At 23.3% G+C, this 21,284-nt stretch overlaps 5 protein-coding genes across 5 annotated transcripts; 2 read left to right on the forward strand and 3 right to left on the reverse strand. All coding sequences in view use genetic code 6, as the record gives it.

The window, feature by feature from the left end:
* Nucleotides 1-1,082: 1,082 nt before the first annotated feature.
* TTHERM_00655410 (kelch motif protein) lies at nucleotides 1,083-4,578 on the reverse strand (the record flags this gene model as incomplete). The annotated part of the gene is made up of 5 exons (XM_001032176.3): nucleotides 1,083-1,596; nucleotides 1,649-2,132; nucleotides 2,183-2,729; nucleotides 3,426-4,320; nucleotides 4,436-4,578. The coding sequence occupies 5 exons, from the start codon at nucleotides 4,576-4,578 to the stop codon at nucleotides 1,083-1,085; spliced, it is 2,583 nt and encodes an 860-aa protein (XP_001032176.3).
* A 3,381-nt stretch (nucleotides 4,579-7,959) lies between these two features.
* TTHERM_00655420 (hypothetical protein) lies at nucleotides 7,960-8,844 on the forward strand (the record flags this gene model as incomplete). Its single annotated transcript, XM_001032177.2, has 1 exon — nucleotides 7,960-8,844. The coding sequence occupies one exon, from the start codon at nucleotides 7,960-7,962 to the stop codon at nucleotides 8,842-8,844; it is 885 nt and encodes a 294-aa protein (XP_001032177.2).
* A 922-nt stretch (nucleotides 8,845-9,766) lies between these two features.
* On the forward strand, nucleotides 9,767-12,294 carry TTHERM_00655430 (transmembrane protein, putative; the record flags this gene model as incomplete). The annotated part of the gene is made up of 3 exons (XM_001032178.2): nucleotides 9,767-10,723; nucleotides 10,972-11,171; nucleotides 11,577-12,294. 3 exons carry the CDS (start codon nucleotides 9,767-9,769, stop codon nucleotides 12,292-12,294), a joined length of 1,875 nt encoding a protein of 624 aa, XP_001032178.2.
* A 658-nt stretch (nucleotides 12,295-12,952) lies between these two features.
* Nucleotides 12,953-14,274, reverse strand: TTHERM_00655440 (starch-binding domain protein; the record flags this gene model as incomplete). Its single annotated transcript, XM_001032179.4, has 5 exons — nucleotides 14,056-14,274; nucleotides 13,808-13,964; nucleotides 13,609-13,734; nucleotides 13,263-13,520; nucleotides 12,953-13,110 (listed from the first exon to the last, which is right to left on the reverse strand). The coding sequence occupies exons 1-5, from the start codon at nucleotides 14,197-14,199 to the stop codon at nucleotides 12,953-12,955; spliced, it is 843 nt and encodes a 280-aa protein (XP_001032179.3). The 5' UTR covers nucleotides 14,200-14,274.
* Nucleotides 14,275-15,801: 1,527 nt separating this feature from the next.
* Nucleotides 15,802-20,254, reverse strand: TTHERM_00655450 (zinc carboxypeptidase family protein; the record flags this gene model as incomplete). Its single annotated transcript, XM_001032180.1, has 4 exons — nucleotides 15,802-16,975; nucleotides 17,189-17,931; nucleotides 17,994-18,343; nucleotides 18,505-20,254. The coding sequence occupies 4 exons, from the start codon at nucleotides 20,252-20,254 to the stop codon at nucleotides 15,802-15,804; spliced, it is 4,017 nt and encodes a 1,338-aa protein (XP_001032180.1).
* Between the last annotated feature and the right edge of the window lie 1,030 nt (nucleotides 20,255-21,284).

Below are 21,284 nucleotides of genomic sequence, written 5' to 3' on the forward strand. Positions count from 1 at the left end.
ATATAAGATTTTTTATTTTTACTACTTTTAATAATAGATAAAAGCGGTAATTATTTTGAGAATTAACTTGATATTTTAGATTCAACAGAATTGTCTTGTTAATATATTAAAAAATTCATTCTTAAGTGTACCAGTCAGAAAGTATTAGATAAAGTAGATTAAAGAATTTTATCTTCAATAAATAAAAATTTAATTAATTAATGAATTTATGTTTTATTTTGAAATATGGTTAATTTATAATTAAGAAAATTTTTAATTTATTTATATTTTATTTACATTTTCTCAAATTACCTTTAAGGTAGCCATCAATATTTTTTTAAATTGAAAAATATAAGTAATTCAAAAAACATATTTTAATAATAATATGAACTAAGAGCTTTAATTTGCATGATAAACAGTTAGCAACTTCTTGTTTCATCTCGTTGCTTAAAATTTAATGAATAAAAAAGAGAATTTTTTGATTTTAAAGTATTTTATAAATAAAATATGATTTCGAATGCAAAGTATTAAAATAAACAAAAGATTATTTATCAATTAAAAATTTCCTCCTTAAAAAGTAAAAAATCTAATTCAATAAAATTTGCTTAATTTCTATCCTCTTCTACCTTTTCAACAACTCTTTCTTTACATATTTATTGCAACTACTTATCTCTCCACAGTTTTATTTCTCATCACTCAATGGTCCTTCAAATTATGAGAAATATTTTTGAGTTAAGATTAACAATTCAGTTAAAATAATATTAATTAGAAATTTTTTTTTATATTAATAAAAGTCTTTAATATATGGTTATAAAAAGACTTATCGATAAGATTATTGGTTATCATATTTTTATTTACTTTTTATTGGATAAAAAATTTTTTATTGTTCAAAATAAAAATAAATTAATGGATGATATTTAATGTATGAGAACATATTTCATATCAATAAATAATATAGTTTTAATAAAGTAACAATAAAAAAGCTTATTATATTACAATTAATATAAATTAAGCGAAAGAAAGACATACAATTTATATAAATCAAAAAAATTTAATTATTTTTTATAAGAATAGTGATGACAAAAATAATCAACAAGTTTCTTTCATTTTATTCCTAGCTCCTTCCAAGTTCTGCAATTAAATACAAATAATGTTTTTTTACTAAAATAATTCATTTAGCAGTTTTCCATCTTAATATTTTATACTGCAAAGACAACATTTCCACCAATAATTGGATTCTACCAGAAAGTACCAGATGATGGCATACTTTTAGATTTATAGAAAACTAAAGCATCAGGATTAGATTCGTCAACTCTGGCTATAATAGCTTACTTTTAGTTTATTTCTCCTATCTAGCCTCCTAAGATCAGCATTTCATTATCATTTATTTAGACAGATCCTGCATAAGAAGGTATTGCTTCTGTAAATTGGAAAGGAATGTATTCCCAAAAGTCTTCTTAAATATTATATCTTTCAATTGTATTTGTCATGTTGTTCAAGTATGTTTTACCACCATATCTATAAATATATTTATCATGGAAATTGCAAAGGGAAGTTCCAGCAACTCCTTCTTACAAATCTGCAATTTAAATCCATTTCTAAGATTCAATATCAAACCTTATTTATTTTAAAATAAAAGTTAATTTACTTTCAATAAATTTAATTTTACCTTTCGCATGAAGTCAAATATATATCTTCATCATTGTTGTTTAAGCCACCAACGACAAAAATAGAATCTTAAGCAACAACTAAAGAGTGAGAGTTTCTTTCGTAGTTCATATTAGCACATAGTTCAAGTGCATTTCTATTCATGTCTAAGAAATATGTTGAATTTATTGATTTGTTCTTATGTAAAACATCTATGCCACCTACTAAGAAAACCTTTCCATTTGGAGTTATAATACTTCTGTGGAACATTGGTATTTTGAATGCTATATTTAATTCTACAGTCTGCCACTCTTATGTTGCAGGGTCTCTAGAAAGTTAGCTTAAGTCTAAGAAATGGAATAGTTTGCTGTTATCTTGGAAGAAATGAACAATATTTAAGAGGCAATCAGGATTAAAGTAATCATAAATATTAATATTTGCTCCTCTGTCATTTTCTCTCTGTGAAGCATAGCTGCCATTGAGAGGTGATTAATCACCATCTAATCCTATTTTTTTTAACATTTGAATATTAATTTAAGTCAAAAAAAAATTTTACCTCGACTTCCAACATTAACATTTTATACCTCTTAAATATTATTAGCTTGATAAGGATTTAAATACTCACTTTTCGGTCTACTCTTTGACTGCTGATTTTTAACATTTTTGCTAACCCCGTTGTCATAAGGCATCTCGTTTAAGTCATAGACGTCACTCTGATTTGCATTAGCCTACTGAGTTTACTAAGTAGGAAAACTCACAGTATTGTAATCAATTGGTTATGGAACAAGTTTTTTTTAGTTAGATTCGAATAAATCTTGCATGTTATTTTCTTTGTCTTAAACATTATTGTTTTAGTTTTACTTTTTAACAAATAAATTGCTATGTAGAACTTCATGAGTTACTTACTATTATCCATCTCTCCATTGGTAATCACTCAAATCTACTTTATCTGTTCTGATATATTTTTACATTAAATCGTCAAGTTCTGATAAAATTGATGTGTCAACCTACACTTTAAATAGCTAACTTAAATAATGCTCTATTCCATAATCTACATCCTATTGTATTCTTTCAAAGTCTATGTTAAAATCGTCTGAAAGTATCTATTTATTTTTAAAAATTAATTATTATTTTTTATCTATTTATCCTCCAAACAAAAAAAAATTTTAAATAATTAAAAAAACAATCTGTGAATTTTATTTAAATATTAACTTATTTAAAATTATTGAATTCATTTTAAAAAAATTATTTCAAGCAGCAAGTACAGTTTCTTTCTTAAGTTTTATTTTTAATAAGAATATTTCAAGAAATAATTATCTTCTTATATCTTAAATTATAATATTTTGACTTTCTAATTCTTTGGTATTAACTTATTTGTATAAATTTCTACTCTTATTTTTTAAATTATTTTATTTTAAGGTAATATCCTTTTGTTAACAATATACTTTGAGATAATTATTCATTTTTAAAAAATAAAATTTTATGTAATTATGCTTTATGATTCCTTTGTGTTTAAAATATTTGATTGAAAAATAATTTATTTTTTCTGTCTTTTTCTTAATTACTCCTTAAACTTTCTTTAACTTTGAGAATATTTATTATAAATACATACTAAACTCTTCTTTTCAAACAACTTTGAATTGCTTTTTTAATATTTCATTTTTATTTATTTTCTTTGCCATATGTGCTGTTTCATCCATTCTTATTGTATTTTTTGCTTGCTTGATTTATTTATTTACTTATTTTTTTGTCTAATTTCTTTCGCTTTTACTTAAATATTAATAGATTTAAACACCTACTTGAATAATATATTTCACATATTAGGAAGATTCTAGCTTTGCTTCCATATCAGAAACGTCACGGACCATAGCTTAAATTTTAGAGTGAATACTTCCGAAAAGGTGAGGATGATTTTGTCTTATTTCGTTGATTCTTTGTTTAACTTTGAGCTCAAAAGAATTGAAGTATGAATTTAAATTTTAGAAAACTAAATCCCTAGCTTTTTAAATTTAATCTAAACATTATTAGAAAATATCTCCCTTCTCGATGTCGCCTATTTTATTCAATACAGTTTACTCTTTGAAAAAGTTTTCTCTTAATTCTCTCACATACTCAATGCACTACTCTCTTTTGCATAAAATTGTGTCGATATTTGTAGGAGTGTCTTTTTGATTATGCATATAAGTATGGATTTTAACACATTCAGGACAAAGAGGTTCTATGCAAGTCTCTGCAACACATATATTGGTGATGTCGTATTTAGGATGAGATGGACATGACTAGTATTGCTGATTTAAGCTATACTACTGTTGCTATTAAGTACTCATGCCATTAAATGTCTGAAGGTTTGGGTTCAAACTAACGAAATTATTCAAGTAATTTGGATTTGCAGAAACAGAAGCTTTCTAGTTTGGTGGCATGTGAGTAGTAGGGATAAAGCTCTAAGGATCTACATTCAAATAATTTTAATTTGTTTACAAGTTTCTACTTTAATTGACTTGCAATTGATTATCCATCATTGGATTGCTGATTTAAGAAATGTGATGATTTTGAAAATTGGAAGCAGCTTATTCATCATGAGAATCTGTAAATACTTTATTTTAACTTGGACCATTTAGAGCCGAATTAAACGATTGCTTTACATTCTGAGCATGGGAATTGATGAATTCATCAATATGTCTTTAATTGCTGCTACTATTTAATTTTTATAACAAAAAAATAATGACTCAAATTGCATTAAACTTTTATTCATCTTGTAATCTTAATTTAAAAAGACATAGATTTTGATTAAATAATGACTGCTTTTTACCCACTTCTTTATACTACGTTATTTGGGTAGTTTAAGGAACTTAAAGAGTATTGAGCTGACTCCTATTTAGCTCCCTCAAACTATCCTCTTCTGCTTTGCTTAGAAGAAGAATGAATGAAATTCTATAAAACGTCTTAATTCATTTTAATATAATTTGATGGCTAATTCACCTTATTTAATTCAAAAAGCTTAAAATCAATTAATAATTTAATTAGTTTCTATTAATCAAGATATTTTTTATTTATCGATGTATCATGCAAATCTTATTATATTGTTTCAAAAAATAGGATTTAAATTAAATTTTATAATTTCAAAATCAATACATGATAATCAAGTTAACTCTTACTAACAAACACATACTTAGAATTTTAAAATTATAAATGAAAATAATATCAATGAAAATTCATCTTTTTATAGCTATTATTTTATAAAATAACCAGTATACTTTTGCCAAACAAAGTAATTAATAAATAATTAGTAGTTATCAGATATTGTCTTGAATTCTTATTATTTTTTTCAATACAAGTTCCTTTATTTTTTTTTAATTTCTACAAAGTGATAAATATATCTTGCTATGTATGTATAAATTTAAAATAAAATAATTTAATCTTTAAAATCATTAAAAACATTTTAATTTCAAATTATTCCAATTTAATTATTGCTCAAGTAAAAAATATGCCTTAATACAAATAAAATAAAATTATTTTGTTAAGCATATTTAACTTTAATTAAAAATAATAATTTTTTTTGTCAAAGCTTATTTCCTTGATAGATATTACAGTATAGCTATATATTAAAATTGGTGATGAATATTTGCCAAAAGGTAAAAAGTGAAACAAGTAATTGATTTTTGCTAAATTCTGTAATTAAAGTCTAAATTTTCTTCTAAAAATTAATAAAATATTAATAAATTGAAAAACTTGAGAAAAAATATAATATTTATTTTTCTCTCCCATAAAAAAGATTAAAAAAATAAATTATTAAGAATTTATAAACAGTAAATTGTAAATCAAAAAAATGATTATCTTCAAGTTTATTGTTTTAAGGTTTTATGGTAATTATTTTTACTTATATAATCAAGTCACTCTTTAACTTATAGATTTTTTTAATTTTCACTCACTTATTATAAATTTAGTAATTACTTTCTTTAACTGAATCTTTTTTGTTTATTTTTCTGTTAAATTTTATAACCTAATTAAATTGAGCTCAGATTTCTTCATTTAATATCTCAAAGGTTCAGACTCTTAATTTCAAAAAAACTCAATCCTTAGGACTGAGGGCTGATTAATAAGAAGATTTTATTGCATTTATCATAAATAATTTTTTTTGAACAACTTTTTTAGAAATATGAGTATTTGATGATAATTGCTTTGGAATGTTTCGGATTTTTAGAATTTGATGATAGAATAGTTTAAAAATATATTTCCTTGTTCATTTTTCACTTTTGATAATAATCTATCTATCATTAATATAAACATCTAAAATTATTAATTATTTATAATCAAATAAAGAATTAGTAGAAAATTTTAGGTAAATATTTAACATAAATTTAAATATTTTTTATCATAAAAGTTTTATTTATGCTCTAAACAATGTTTTAATTTAATAACATATATATTTTTTCCTTAAAATATATTTTTTTATAGTACTACAAGATTTTTATTCTGATTAATTGATAATTGTACTGATCAAATTTTCAAGGTTTGTAATAGTTAATTAATTAAGATTAGAATTTAGGATATATTATATCAGGCTCACACACAATTACAGTTCAGTTAATTATATTCTATATGGTTGCAAAATGAATTTAAGAACTATCAATTAACTAGATTCTATAATAAAAATTATAATACTTTTTAAGATAAACACAATCAATAAAATAAAGCCTTTAATTTTACTTAAATGGAGCAAGGTACTTTATAAGTAAAGCAATCGTTTTTAGAGAGGATTGATATGTTTGGTATCAGTATTGCTATAAGGTTTAATCATCTTTAAAAACACAAGACACGTTTTGGTGGATTTATAACTTTATCTATCTTAGCGATCATTTTTTTCTAACTAATATAAGTTCTAATTAGGCTTACCTCTTAAACTACTCCTTAAGTGATTATGTCAGAAGATTATGTTTTCCAGCCAGAACCTTTCTAGATAAGGCCAGAAACTTTCAATTTAGCTATGGGATTACAGGATACGAATTTTAGCTAATTCATAGATGAAAGTATATACAAAATTAAAGCAACTTAACAAAACTTATAAAAGGTTTTCAATTCAACCACTAATTAATATGATCAAATTTGGACTTATGAAGAGCTGAAGTTATAACCTTGCTAGAAAAGCAATTTCTAAATAAAAGAAACACAGGATTATTTTATGGGCCTTTAATTTCCAGCTATGTATTGTTTTGATATAAATGAGGATAAAGCTTTTATTGAAGGAGAGTACTCAGCTAATATCTTTAGAGCTATCTAGATTGAGTTTTTAGAATGTGTTGGAGATGGCTGCGCATCTGATGAAAGGAAAGCATAATATTTGAATAATACATCTCTGGGAATATTCTTTTCTAACAATCTCATTTAAATCAAAAATAAAAGTAATCCTCAAATGCCTGTTGGAAAAAATCTTTACTGGCTAAGTGGTCCTTCTTTTTAGAAACATATAACACTAAATCTAGTAAATAGTTACATCAACTCAGATTTTGGATTGTATGGTTAGTCTGAATACAAATAAAGGATTGTCTAATTTAGCTCTTCGTATGAGTCAGTAACTCCAAGAGTAGATAATGTTATGTTTAGTTTAAATATAGTATATGAAAAAAATAAAAATATAAATTATTACAGAAAATATATGAAGATTGATGAAGTAATTTATTAATTCTTTTCAAAAATATTTCATATGAAATTTACGATTAAAAATAAATTTACTTTTTTTTACATTTAAAATAGGCTTTTTCATAACTTGGAGGTATGTTTAATGCTCTATTAACAATTGGTTTTATAATTTGCTCTCCTTTTTCTAGATTAGAATTTAACAGAAAATTATTGAATTCTATTTTTAACATTTAAGGAGATTAAATAGAAGAAAGTGAAGATGCTAATGAAGTAAATGAAAACGAAAACAAAAATAAAAATGCAAAATCAGAAACTTGTATTTAGACTTAAAAAGAAATTATTGCTCCTAAAAAGGTGCTTTATCAGTAAGGTAACTAGGCCCAAAATAACGATAATTTAATTAAAAATACAAGAATCTAATAAAATGTAAGCGGAAATTTAAAAAGTAAAAGTGTTTAAGAAACGATTGAAGATATAAAATTAATGTCCTTTTCATAAAATAACTAACTAGAGGCTAATAAATCCATTAAAAATTTTTTCAAAACCTAATTTTCATAGCTTTAAATAAAATTCAAAGACTACTTTTTTAATTATTTTAGGTATTTTAAATGTTTCTAAACAAAAAAATAAAAATTGATAAGCTATGGTACAAATAAATTGTATAATTATTTGGATATTTTTTACATTATTAACAAGATGATAGAAGTTGAAAAACTAAAGCATCTGCTTTTGAATGAAAATCAAATAAAGATCTTTGAATATTTACCTAGGCCTGTTCTTAAAGTGAACGAAATAAACTTAAATGATGGCAACGAGCTAAATAATATTTAATTAAAATAGAAAAAAGACAAAAAATATCTTGATAAAAATGAAAACAAATTATCTAATAATTAATAAACATCAATCACATTAAAAAGTGAATAAAAATTTGAAAAATTTTAGTGTTCTTATTTCGGATAAGAAGAGAAAACTTAAATTGAAAAAGCTAAAGATGCTTAAGCAGCTTTCAATGAAATAATAAATGGTAAATAGATGTCTATTTTAGATGAAAAAATTATTTAGATGCTCGATATTAAGCTATTTAATTTGTTTAAAGAAAATACTTTTGATTTTTAGAAGTAATAAGTAGAAGATGGAACAGAAAATAATTAAATAGTTTTTAGCCAATAAAACATAAATTAAGTTCAATGTAGTACAAATAGAGATTTTAAAAAAAGTTTATTTAATAAGTGCGAAGAAATAAACTCGCAATTATAATTAGAAGATGATTGCAGGTAATCTAAAGAAGTTTTATCTTAGTGCATTATACCTAATGATGATAATACAAATTTAGCTTTATCAAATAGTTTTTAAATTGAAAAAGACAAAAATTAAATAGCAAAATATAATTTTAATTTCAAATATTCTCCTTCCTATATTCAAAATAATAATTAGTAGGAATCAGAATTCAAATAAAAGCTATTTTAATTAAATTAAGATAAAGAAGAATAATAAAAAGATCATTTTATCAACAGGAGTCTCCCTTTTTAGCCTTAAAAATCATATAAAATAGAACCAAAAAACCTTGAAAGTGAACTTTGATTACATTTGTGTCTATGAAATGATAAATTTACAAATTTTAATCTTAAAAAGATTATAAAATATATATTAATTAATTGAAAATTTGAATTATTTTATTTTAAGAGTACAAAATCAATAAATAAATAATTTTTGATTGCCATCAAAAAATATAAAATATACCCACTTGTTCCACTCATGACTTTACAAATAAATTATAATATATTGACAAATCATACATTCATTGCATAATATATTGATATATTTTATTGTAATATTTTACTTACATTGTAGTTATTTAATTAAAATTTTACTTTTTAGAATTAAAAGCATGATTAGCAAATAGTTATAACCATACCACTTGTTATTTATAAAGCGTCTTATTATAATTGATCTTAAAAAATACATATTGTGTTGAATAATTGATTGATTTAAAGTAAATTTTTATAAAAGAATTCTAACGGCCACTCAAAAATTTACTCTACCAGCCCTGAATTTTATTTATTTATTTATTTATCAAAAAGCAAAAGAAATGTACTTATCTAATTTAATTTTTCTGATCCTTAAACAAACAACATTTATTTCAAAAGAATAAGAAAATTTAACTGTTAACTTATCTTTAGACAAGAAGACATTTTTAAAAAATAAAATATTTTTGATATTACTGTATAATTATTTCTACTTTATTCTAATATTTATTTTTAAATTTTTTCAGACAAAAAAACTGTTAGTTAGTTACTTTATTATTTGTCAGAAATAATACAGACATATTATACATGGGTAATATCATTATTATTTATAATGATGGTATTTTTTAATAAAAAAAATTATTTATTTTTTAACTTAAGATTGTAAATAAACAGAATTTATTAATTTATTACACAAGTCAAAAAATAAATATATATTTTTGATAAAAAAATTAATTATATCTACTGGAATAAATAAGATGTATTAAGACTCAAGTAAAAATTAAAGCTTTTTAGAGAAAGTTGACATTTTTGGAATAAGCATAGCTATAAGATTTAGCCATTTACCTAGGCATAATACTCGCTTTGGTGGATTAATAACTATTTCCATATTAGCTATCATTTTATTTTAGCTCATATAAACTCTAATAAACATCTTTACTTATAATTCTCCCTAAGTAATATAATCAGATGATTATGTATTTGAGCCAGAGCCTTTTGAAATAACACCAAAGACATTTAACCTAGCGATGGGACTTTAAGATGAAAATTTCAACTAGTTTTATGATGAAAAAATATACCAGGTTAAAGCGACTTAATAAACGCTGCAAAAAGTATTTAATTCTACTTCTAATTAATATGATCCTATTTGGACTTACGAAACTTTGAATATATCAACATGCTCATAAAATAACTTTCAAATCTAAGAAATCAAAAGTTATTTTCTTGGTATTTCTTATCCAGTCATGTATTGTTTCGATGTAAATGAAGATAGAGCCAAAATTTAAGGTGAATTTTCTGCTAATATCTATAAAGCTATAGAAATTGATTTTATAGAGTGTGTAGATAAAGATTACTGTGCATCAGCTGAAGAGAAGGCAAAATATCTAACAAACCCAACACTAGGGTTGTTCTTTTCTAACAAAATTGTATAGATTCAAAATAAGGACAATCCATACAATTCTGTAGGAAAAAATCTATACTGGCTTAGTGGTCCTTCTTTTTAAAAATACATTACATTAAACCTAATGAATGCATACATTAACTCTGATTTTTCTTTGTTTGGTACTTCAAAGTCTACTTAAAGGATAGTTTAATTTAGTTCTTACTAAGAACAGGTAGTCCCAAGAACAAATCCAGTAATGTTCAGACTTTTATTAGTCTATGAAAAAAATAGAGAAGTGAATTACTATAGAAAATATATTAAAATAGATTAGGTAATTTTTATATTTTTAATAATCATTATCATTAAATTCAATATTTTTATTTTATAACAATTATTAATTTTTTATTTATTCAATTTAGTTTATTAAAAGTAATAAAATTATTATTAAACTAATAATTTTTTGATTTAAATTAAATAAAAATAAAATAATAAAGTATTTATTTCTATTGATATTTGCTATTTAAAGGATGTTTTTTATTAAAATTATATTAAATAAATATTTTAATAATGAATAAAAAGGCATTTTCTTAGATTGGAGGTATGTTTAATCTTCTATTAACGATCGGATTTTTAATTTGCAAACCTATTTCTTAGTTAGAGTTAAATAGAAAGCTACTAAACTCTATTTTCAACATAAGTGACGGGAAAAATAAAGAAGATCAAACAAATATTAACCAAAGAAAAAGTATGGACTAAAAAAAAATTTCTTTTATAGAAGAGTAAAAAGAGAAAGAAAGAAATCTAATACTCTATAAAAGTGATTCTAATATCAGTAAAAGTATATAAATTAGCTAAAAGAAATTAAAAAATTAACTACAATTAAACACAATTTTCAGTTAAAAAAATCTGATTAAAGAAAATAGCGAGGCAAACTGCTATATAAAATCATTCTTTAATATATAATTTTCTGAATTGTAGATTTATATCAAAGATTATCTACTTTATTATTTAAGCTTCTTTAAATGTTGTTAGACAAGAAAGTAAAAGCTAATTAAATTTGGAACAAGTAAATTATATAGCTATTTGGATGTGCATTACTTAATTAATAAGATGATAGAAATTGAAAAATTAAAACATTTGTTGCTCAATGAAAATTAAATTAAGCTTTTTGAATATTTGCCTAGGCCTGTTCTTAAAATTCATGAAATAGATAAATAAAAAGAAAACCTAACCTAAAATATCAAAAATAATTTGGAAAATTAGTAAACATTAGAAATTTAAGAATAAATAAAAGAGTTTAATCCTAAAAATAGAATATAGTAAACTAAAAGAGAGGAAGTTAAGTTTTGTTATTTTGATAATGAAGAGAAGACTTAACTTGAAAGGGCATATGATGCTTAAAAAGCTTTCAATATCATTATAAATGAGTAAAAAAAATCTAAATTAGATGAAAAACTAATTAGAATGCTAGATACTAAACTAATTAACTTATTTGCTGACAATTCATTTGATGCAAACTCTGCTAAAGAAACTGAAGATCCCAACAAGCATTCAGAAAACAAAGATTTCGAAAATTTGAACATATCTATTCTGACAAGAGCTAAAAAGAAGAGTATTTTTAACAATAAATAAGCAACTAAGAAATCATATAGAGAAGAAGTATTAAAATTAGATTATTCTTCAGAAATGTAAGAACAATAGTTTTAGAAATTGAATAAATTTCAAAGCGTTCTTTACAATTGCGATGAATAAGAAGAGGAGTAGTAATAATGTTAAATAGAATATGATAAAAATGAAGCAAAAACAGATGATTTATAGGTGAAAAAAACTATTAAACCAAAAATACCATACCACTAGGAAATTTCTTTTAAGATTTTACAAAAATAATTGGATGATGATTGAATATATAAATATATTTATAAAATAACATATAATTGTTGTAATAATTTTTATTAGAATTAAATATTTCAGTAATAGATTTAATATTCAATTTTTAATTAAATATTTCTTATTTATTTAAAAATTTGATTTGATACTGACTTGTTTAATATGAATATGGTTACTTTTAGAAAGTTTAAATTTATTTACCTTATTTGCTTTATCTAAGGATAGATTTATCCCATGAAATTATATTTTAAATAAGTAAGTTGATCCACTCAAATTGGGATAGATTTTAGATAAAATATTTCCAGCAGGAAGATCGTTATCACCCTGTAAATAACAAGAAAAATAAAATTGTTTTTTATACTAATAATAAAAATAAACAAAAAAAATTTAGATTGAATAAATTTATTATGAAAATATAAGATAATATGTTTAAGAAAAAAGATTTCCTAATTAAAATAATAGTAAATAGGAGTTTTTAATAATTACCATATATTTATTGTAATTTAAAAGTTTATATGACATTAAATTTAAAATAGTTAAAAATTAATTAAAATTGGAACAACACATAAAACATAAATATAATAAGTCGCAATTATAACTTTCAATTATGTTTTTATTTTAATGTTAATTTAATTAATTAATTTTAGTAAATTAGAATTTCTTTATATAAAATTCATTTATTATAAGATCTAACTTAGCTAACTTATTATTAAGTGGTATTCTTTTGACTCATTTTGCAATTTTATGTGCTCATTTTCTAAGAAGATTAACTAGCTTATACGCTAGGACCAGGATTGCATAAATTTTAAGTGGGTTAAACAGTATGTTGTACTATTTATTTATAAAAAAAATATTTTTATAAAAAATGTGTTTTTTTAAATTTTAAATCAATCGTATAACATTGTAAGAATTATTTAAATTATTTTTGATGTAAATTATAAGTTTATTATCTTAAAGTATAAATACGATAAAATTGCGTTTACCTCTTTAAGGTAATTCACTCTTTTCAGGAGAAGAAAGGTTTTTCTCACTATTACAAGTAGAGCTAGACATTATTGATGATCTTTCTTAGCCATTCACCTAATCTTCTAACCTTTCTGAAGATTATTATTTACAGCTTAATTACTGGTTAGGTGTTTCTTGAGCTGGTACTAGGCATGGAGTTTATTCACATCTTTCTGTTTCAACGCAATTTTGGCTTTATGGTTGATTTTAAGCAAAGTTCTGATCCAACACATCTTCTATTATATATTTTCAAAAATTAATATGTGATTAATTTTATATTTATTTATTTATTTGAAAGTATAAAATTTTAAGATTCTTATTTACATCTTAATTACTGATGAGACATTTATTGAGCTGGTTCTTAGTATGGAGTTTATTCGCATCTTTCCGTTTCAACCTGATTTTGGGTTTCAGGTAAACCTTAAGCAAAGTTATGATTGAACACATCTTCTATTATATTTATTCAAAAATTAATATGTGACCATTAATTTTATATTTAGTTATTTGGAAGAATAAATTTTACAAATTTCTTTAGTTTAACACTCTTAAGATCTAAAAACTCTATTAGAAATCTGCTCCCAACATACTTCATTAGTCATATCTTCATAATCTGCTACGTAGTATTTGTATTCTACTTCTACATCAGTAGGTAACGAGATATCACACCACCATAAATTACCCTAAAAAATAAAATTTTGTAATTTGAATAAATCAAAAGCTGGGATAGATATTATTAGAAAATATTATTGGAATAAATTATTTATTTATTACTTCAGACCAATTCATACGAGTAGCTTTTTCAGTGTTCCAGTTTCCCAATTAATCGCAGTTTCCTGAAATATAGACAGCTTAACCAAAATAAGTTGGACAACGAACAGAGAATGCAACTTAAGTTTCAGGTGTTTGGAAATCCATTTTTTCAATTTAAAAGTTTTTTTTTAGGTTTATTTTTTGTTATTTTTTAATTTAATTAATTTTTATAATTCGTTTGCTTATTGAATATTTAATATATAAATCAAATAAGCACACAATAAAAATCAAATTAGAATATCTAAACAAATTATAATTGCTGAAACCAAGAATAGAATAAAACCAAATTAGAATATTAATATTTTTGTTTATAAGATCATTTTGTCTATTCTTTGCAAATAATGCTTTTAGAATTTGAAATAAATACTTAAAATATAAATAAATAAATAAAATTTATATTATAATATGATTTTTTTATTTATTTCAATAAGTTCAATTCAATCTTGAAATAAAAAATAAGTTTTTATTAACAAAATCATTCTCTAAATAAAATACTTTTTTCAATAAAGCTAAATATTTAGAATATTTAGTTAATATAATGCTCAATAAATTTCCCGATAACAAGTAATTAAAATTCTAATTTGAAAAATTGACGTATTAAAATTGATAATTAGTCATATTTTATATTTAAATATTCTAAATTTAAATTTAATTATATTAGAATATATTAAATTTTCTCATTTAATTATTTTATTCTATTCCTAAATAAAATGTGTAATGCATAAATATTCCATATTATTTTATTCAAAAATAGAGTAGACTTAGTTTATTAGCAAACACAAATATAATTGAATGTGTGTTTATAACCTTATCTACTTTTAAATACTGAGGATGTTTTTGAATAAGACATTTAAAAAGTATTTATTTAAATATTCTTTTATTGGTATATTATAAAGCATAATGTTAAATTACTTAGCTTGATTTTGTTAAGCATAATTAACAAATATTGCTAATCCTGTAATTAAAATATCACGAACTGTGCAGGTACAGATGGTGATATTTCATTTAATTTTTATGATTTTAAGCTTATTTTACACTTTATATTTTTTAATTTTTTTATAAACCTATTTTTATTAAATTTTGAAAATTTAATGCCTTTTCTCAAATTTTGAAAGTAAAAAATGAAAACAGAGAGTGAAAAATTCTTTTTACACATTCATTTATTAATTTTCTAACAAGATGTAAAATGTGAGGAAAAAAATTACAATCTCTACAGTATTTAATTTGAATAAATATTTGTATTTATATTTTGCTAATTAAAGATGATATCTAAAAATTATATAAACTGCTTAACCAAAAATTTAGAAATACTTTAGTTATTTAGAAGAAAAATCAATTCGGAGCATTTAATTTTCAGATTGCTGAGGTAAAAATTAAATAGTAAAATTAAAAATGAAAAAGACTAAGAAAAAATAAATAATTATATAATAGAAACTATGTTATTCTAGTAAGCAAAGATTATTTTGAATCTTTGCTTGAATTCAACTTCTTAAATTCAATTCAATTCAATTTAGTTTAGGAGAGTGTTAAATTTTAAATGGTTTATTTGATAAATAAAGATGATAAGAAATTGACCATATTTTAATATAGATAGAAATTTGAATAAGAAGTAACTAATTATGGTTTTATTTATATTTGATAAATGTATAATATAATAATAATAATTTATCTTTTTTACACTCTAATTTTAATAAACTATTTTAAAACTCAAATATAAACTATTTTAATTGGTTGGAAAACTGTTTATTGATTAATATTTTTTTCATCAACAACTACAGTATTGCCTCCATTGTTATTTATGTTGCTTCCTTCGAAATCTCCTTTTGATTAATCTTAAAACAATTTAATTCCATTCATTAAATGTTAATTTGTTGTTAGTTGTTTACGAACTGTTCTAGATGCAGATTGTGGTTTTATTATTTTTTGTTATTTACTTAAAGTATTGTTTATTGAAGCAAAACTATTATTTAGACTGTTGGTGGTAGAGTTAGCAGTAGGAGGTACTCCTGTGAAAGCTTAATCAAATTTAGTTTTTTAAAGAGATTTATAATCACAAAAGGTGGGCTAGTAAAACTAATTCTCATGCAAGCTTCTATTAGATTACTTATTTACATCGCTTTAATCTGGGAGATTTGTGAATGTTCCATTAAATATATCATATTTTTACATCTTAAAAACATATTAAGATATATCATTAGACTTTGATCTCTGCTACTTTTCTACTATGTTTGACTAAGGAGGCGATTAATTATACAGCTGTTATTGTTGCTTCATGTTTTTAGAACCACCTCTTGTTAATGTTTAGCTCCCTTCTTGCACTAAAGATTTATTTAAGGTGTCGTACTAAGAGTTATTACCAGAATATCCATAAATCCAGTCTGGAGTTTGAGTATTCATAATTGTTCTTAAAATTCTTCCCAGCTAAGATTTATTCGTGTTATTAATTGAATCTCTGATGCCATTGTATACAGGTAAGGAAGAATCTATAACTGTGTTTTCTATTGGTTAAGGAATAGCTTAGTTGAATTTGAATTCTCTAGGAGAGATAAGCTGTGGTTTCTTCTCTATTTTAGATTGATTTTCAGCAGCTCCGTTATTATAACTTTGTCGTAATTTCATTTAAATTACTCTATGCGTCTGCTAAGGATTTCCCATTTATTGCCTTACTTAGCTATTTTCTCTTAATTTGCGCAGTTTTGTTTCCCTCAAACTGTTTTTATATTTATCAATATTTGGGAAAGCATCTGGAACTTTCAGAGGAAAGTAAACGAACTTAGGCTCTAGTACAGTCATATTTTTCATTTAGCTTTAGCTCTCTTTTTCAGCTTTTTAATTTTTCTAATCTTTAACAAAGTTGTATCCAGTTTGATGAAAGCTATTTCTATTTATATAAAAAACATTTGTTAGGTAAAGTAAAAGTATTTCATAAAGATTATTTAAATCATAAAAAGATTAATCAATTTTAATTTAAATATTTGGTTTTTTAATTAAAATTATATTGCTTGTATTCATTCATTCATATTGCCTGTAAAGTTAATTTTATTTAATTGCAATTATTTTTTCTAGATATATTAAATTATCAGATGATATTTACTTTATGACGGTCCTTGAGCGTATGGGGGAAGGAGCTTTATCAAAGTTGAATGCTTTTGGTTTCACTTCGCTAGAAGAAGTACCTTACTATGAATTTATTTTTTTTTCAGGCGATTTGGTCATGAAGTTAGATTGGGTTTTTCTTTTTAGAATTGTCTAAGTTTGACTCATAGGATCTTTAATTTATGATTGAGGCTAAATAGTAGCAACTTCTTTTGTATTTTTGTCAAGGAGTTTCTTTGATTTTTTTGTTTTACTTGTGAACATTTTTTTCAATTCATCATCACTCATATTATCTCCTGATGGCTCACTATCTGAACCACTATCATTCTTCATACCTATGTCTATATTTTCAGGATTCTCATATAGTTCATCAAGGAATATTTTATTAGATGTTAGATTTTATTAACTACATACTTTTGAGAAAAATGATGGTATTTCTATTTTTTTCTGTTAAGTTTTATTTTCTTATTCTAAATTTTATTACTACTACTACTAATTGTCTTGCTATTCTTCTTGTTAATTTAAATATTGCTAGAAGTTTGCCATTTAAAACTTCATTAAAATTGATTAGCAAATAGAATGTCCCATTTCTTTTAAGTGTTCAGCTGTAAAGTGTGTATTCAAATAGCTAGGTCCACAAAAAGAGGATTCAATAGTGTAAATATTTGGTATTCCCAGTGATTTATACAAAGCAATTCTTGCAGTTCCTTCTCTGTTTTTTTATACTTTGAAATTGCAGTCCTTTTAATTTTAAATTATTTATTATTTTTACTAAAAATAAACTTTTTAAAAATATTTTTTACTTTAAATGAGAATGAAGAGTTTAACTTAGAAATAATAAATGGAAATTCTCTACATTCAAAAGGTTTTTTTTTGTCATGGCAACCATAGGCGAATACATTCATTTTTCTAGAGTGCCCGTGGAGATCAATGACCATAGCGATATCATTTTTTTGTTTAAAATCAAAAATCATTTATTTTGTGTAGTAAATTTCAGGATGCAGAGTTTAATTTGGATTTTTCCATCTTCTATTAAGATCGCATCCAGCTAAAGAACAACGATAATTTCCATGAATAACTCCATCAGGGTTCATCATAGGAATGATCTTAAAGATAAACTTTTCTCTAAGAAAATGTGCTTCTTTTGTATTTTCTAAATAATTATTAAATAATTTTATTTTAAATACAAATTAAATTTTTTGTTGAGTTCTCATTATTTATTTGAAAAAAAAAAAATTTAATTCAATTTAATCAATTATAATTTCCATATTCATTTTATTTTTAATTTAAAAAGATTCTTTAAAAATAAATTACATAGTAAAAATTCTATAATTCCCTCCATAATATAGCTTGAAACTGTTTCACCTGGATGTACACGAGCAGATATAATAACTCCTTTCCTTTAGGACATTTCATCTTGAATATTTTTGCATGGATTTGTAATAGTGATTAAATCTAACTTGTTCCCTATCAAAGTCCTGCACAATATTTTTTTATAAATAAATTAGTTTTTATATGGATCCATTTCGCATTTATGAAGAAACTAATTTAATTAAGTGTAAGTGTAAGGTATATTGTAAGCAAAGAAAACCTCATCGTCATTATACTCAAAAGTATATTTAAATGTAAGCGTGTAGTAGTAGTTATCATTTTATTTTACTATGTTATTTTTAACGTAACCGATATCGGTGGCTCCTTTAAACCAACCAACTTTCGTCAGGTCATACTTCTTTTTAGAAAAAATAGAGATCTTCATGCCTTCATTGAAGAGAGATCCATTTTTATAGAAGTTAACTATATTAAATTTAACTGATTGATTCCTATGAGTTTTCTTTACACTAAAAAAGAACCATTAGGTGTATCCCTTGGTATTTATATCATTTTGCAAAAGCAAATTGTATTCATCAGATGATTTCATTGAGACTATTGATAGATTTCCGCTTTCAAATTTACTGTCGAAATGCAAAACTTTTTATTTCTTTGTTAAATTTTCTTTAATCATTTATTCAAGTCTCTCCTGTTAAGTAATTTCTGAGGCTTCTTTTGACTTAAAATCTGAATAAGGCTCACCATTCCTGATTGCACTCATTTTGTATAATGTACAAAGAACCTAATTATTGAGCAATGGATTTTTCAAGTAAACAATATTGTTTTCTTCTGTAAACATTTAGTATATAAATTATCTTGTCTAACTGCCATCAGAGTTAACAGAAATTCCAGGGTTGTTGTTTCCTAGTATGTAGTTTGTATTGATAGCATTTATATTTCTGACTCCAAGAGGTTCTTTTCTTTACACTAATTTTTGAAATTCTTCTGGATTTTCAGTAGCCATATGAAATGATTCTAAATATGAATTTACAATTTGCTATTCCTTGAATTTTAGAGAATAATCATAAACACTCTTGAGCTGCTCAATTCCTCTTAACTCCCTTTTTGCTATTGGATTTGCTTCAGGTAATTAATCTAAATATGTTTTTTTTACTCTTTTTATTTTCTTTACTTGCTAGTTAGTACCAGTTTAGGAGATATAATTTAATTCAAAATAACTTAATTCATCTCCTTCATCCAGACTATCATTATCATAGTCGTCTACTGCTAATACGCTTGCTTCCTCTTTGCTGAAGAGCTCCTTATCAATTTATCCAGAATTAAAACCCTTCGATATCATAAATGTATTATTTAAAACAGTTAGATTTGACTTATCATTTCGAGATTCTATTTATCCTCTCGAGCTGCAAATATTTCTATTAAAACTAGCATTCTAAATGACATCTTCTGACTAGTTCAACACTTTTTTCCTCATTGCAAAGCTGCTATTTGCACTATTCTTTTATTTCCTTTATTAAGCAGTGTTCTTAGCAAATTCCTCCTCATATTTTAATGTATTATCACTTTTAAATTATTCATTTAATGCATCTTTATTTTGTTAATTAGTCTCTGTATTTAATATTGGAGATTCATTGTTTTTGCTGCTATTACTACTCTCTTTCTCTTGCATTTCAGTCTTAGAAACTGCATCTTAATTCTAATTGCTAATCAAGAAATTGTTAATATACAAATCCATTTAATATATATCGATGTATCCTAATCTATCTATTTAAATATTGATTGATTGATTAATTAAACAGCAGCTCTTTTTTTATAAATCAGCAAATTGATTATGTAAAATATTTAATAAATTTTCAACAAATGATAAAAAATTAAGCTTTTGATCAAGCAAGAACCAGTCTGAATTTCTACAATTGAAACAAAATCTGCTAAAGTTTCTTCAAATTCAAAGACTAGCACTGAATATCTCTCTCTATTTATCAAACAAATTTAGATTTTAGAGGGGAATATTAGTAAATTAGTTAAACCCTCTATTTATTATTTGTTAATTATTCTGCTAATACTTAAAGTAATTAGAAAGAATTCGTTTAATACAAACAAAAAAAAAATTGATTAATTATTTCTTTTTTTATCAACCCAAAAGATTCTGCTTGCTGCTCACTCTTTACAAAAATTATATGGTGAATAATTGGATAAAGTTTTTTTATTTTGAAATGACCATAACATTTATATAAGCACTAAATATTAATAAGATTTATCATTCATTCACTTGTTATTTTACAGACTACTAAATAAATTTGATTTCTATTACTTTTCATTATAATTGTTAAAGAGTTCTAAGATTTTTATCTATTCGCACTAAATGTAATCTCATACATTCGCTATTAACCGTAACTTTCTGAATCATTAATTTCATATTGTATATTTATATAGCCATTTATTTTATTATTATTATTTTAAATTAAATTGAAAAATTGTTAATACCACTAAAAACCATATTAACTAAATATTTCTTATTTGCTATTTGTTTGATATTTATTTATTCATTAATCAATCATATTTCTATTGAAATAAAATAAAAATATATTTCTTTCAATTTTCAATCAGCTAAATTGACATTAAATAAAAACAAATCAACTCAACAATATCAAATAATTGTTTTGTTGATGTACTTCATATTTAGAATATATATTGTTGCCTTTCATTATTTATTTAAAATCAAAATTTATGAAATGTTTATTTCTTTATTAAACTAAGAAGGAGTA

Source organism: Tetrahymena thermophila (genome assembly GCF_000189635.1).
Source record: "Tetrahymena thermophila SB210 genomic scaffold scf_8254435, whole genome shotgun sequence".
NCBI lineage: Eukaryota > Ciliophora > Oligohymenophorea > Hymenostomatida > Tetrahymenidae > Tetrahymena > Tetrahymena thermophila.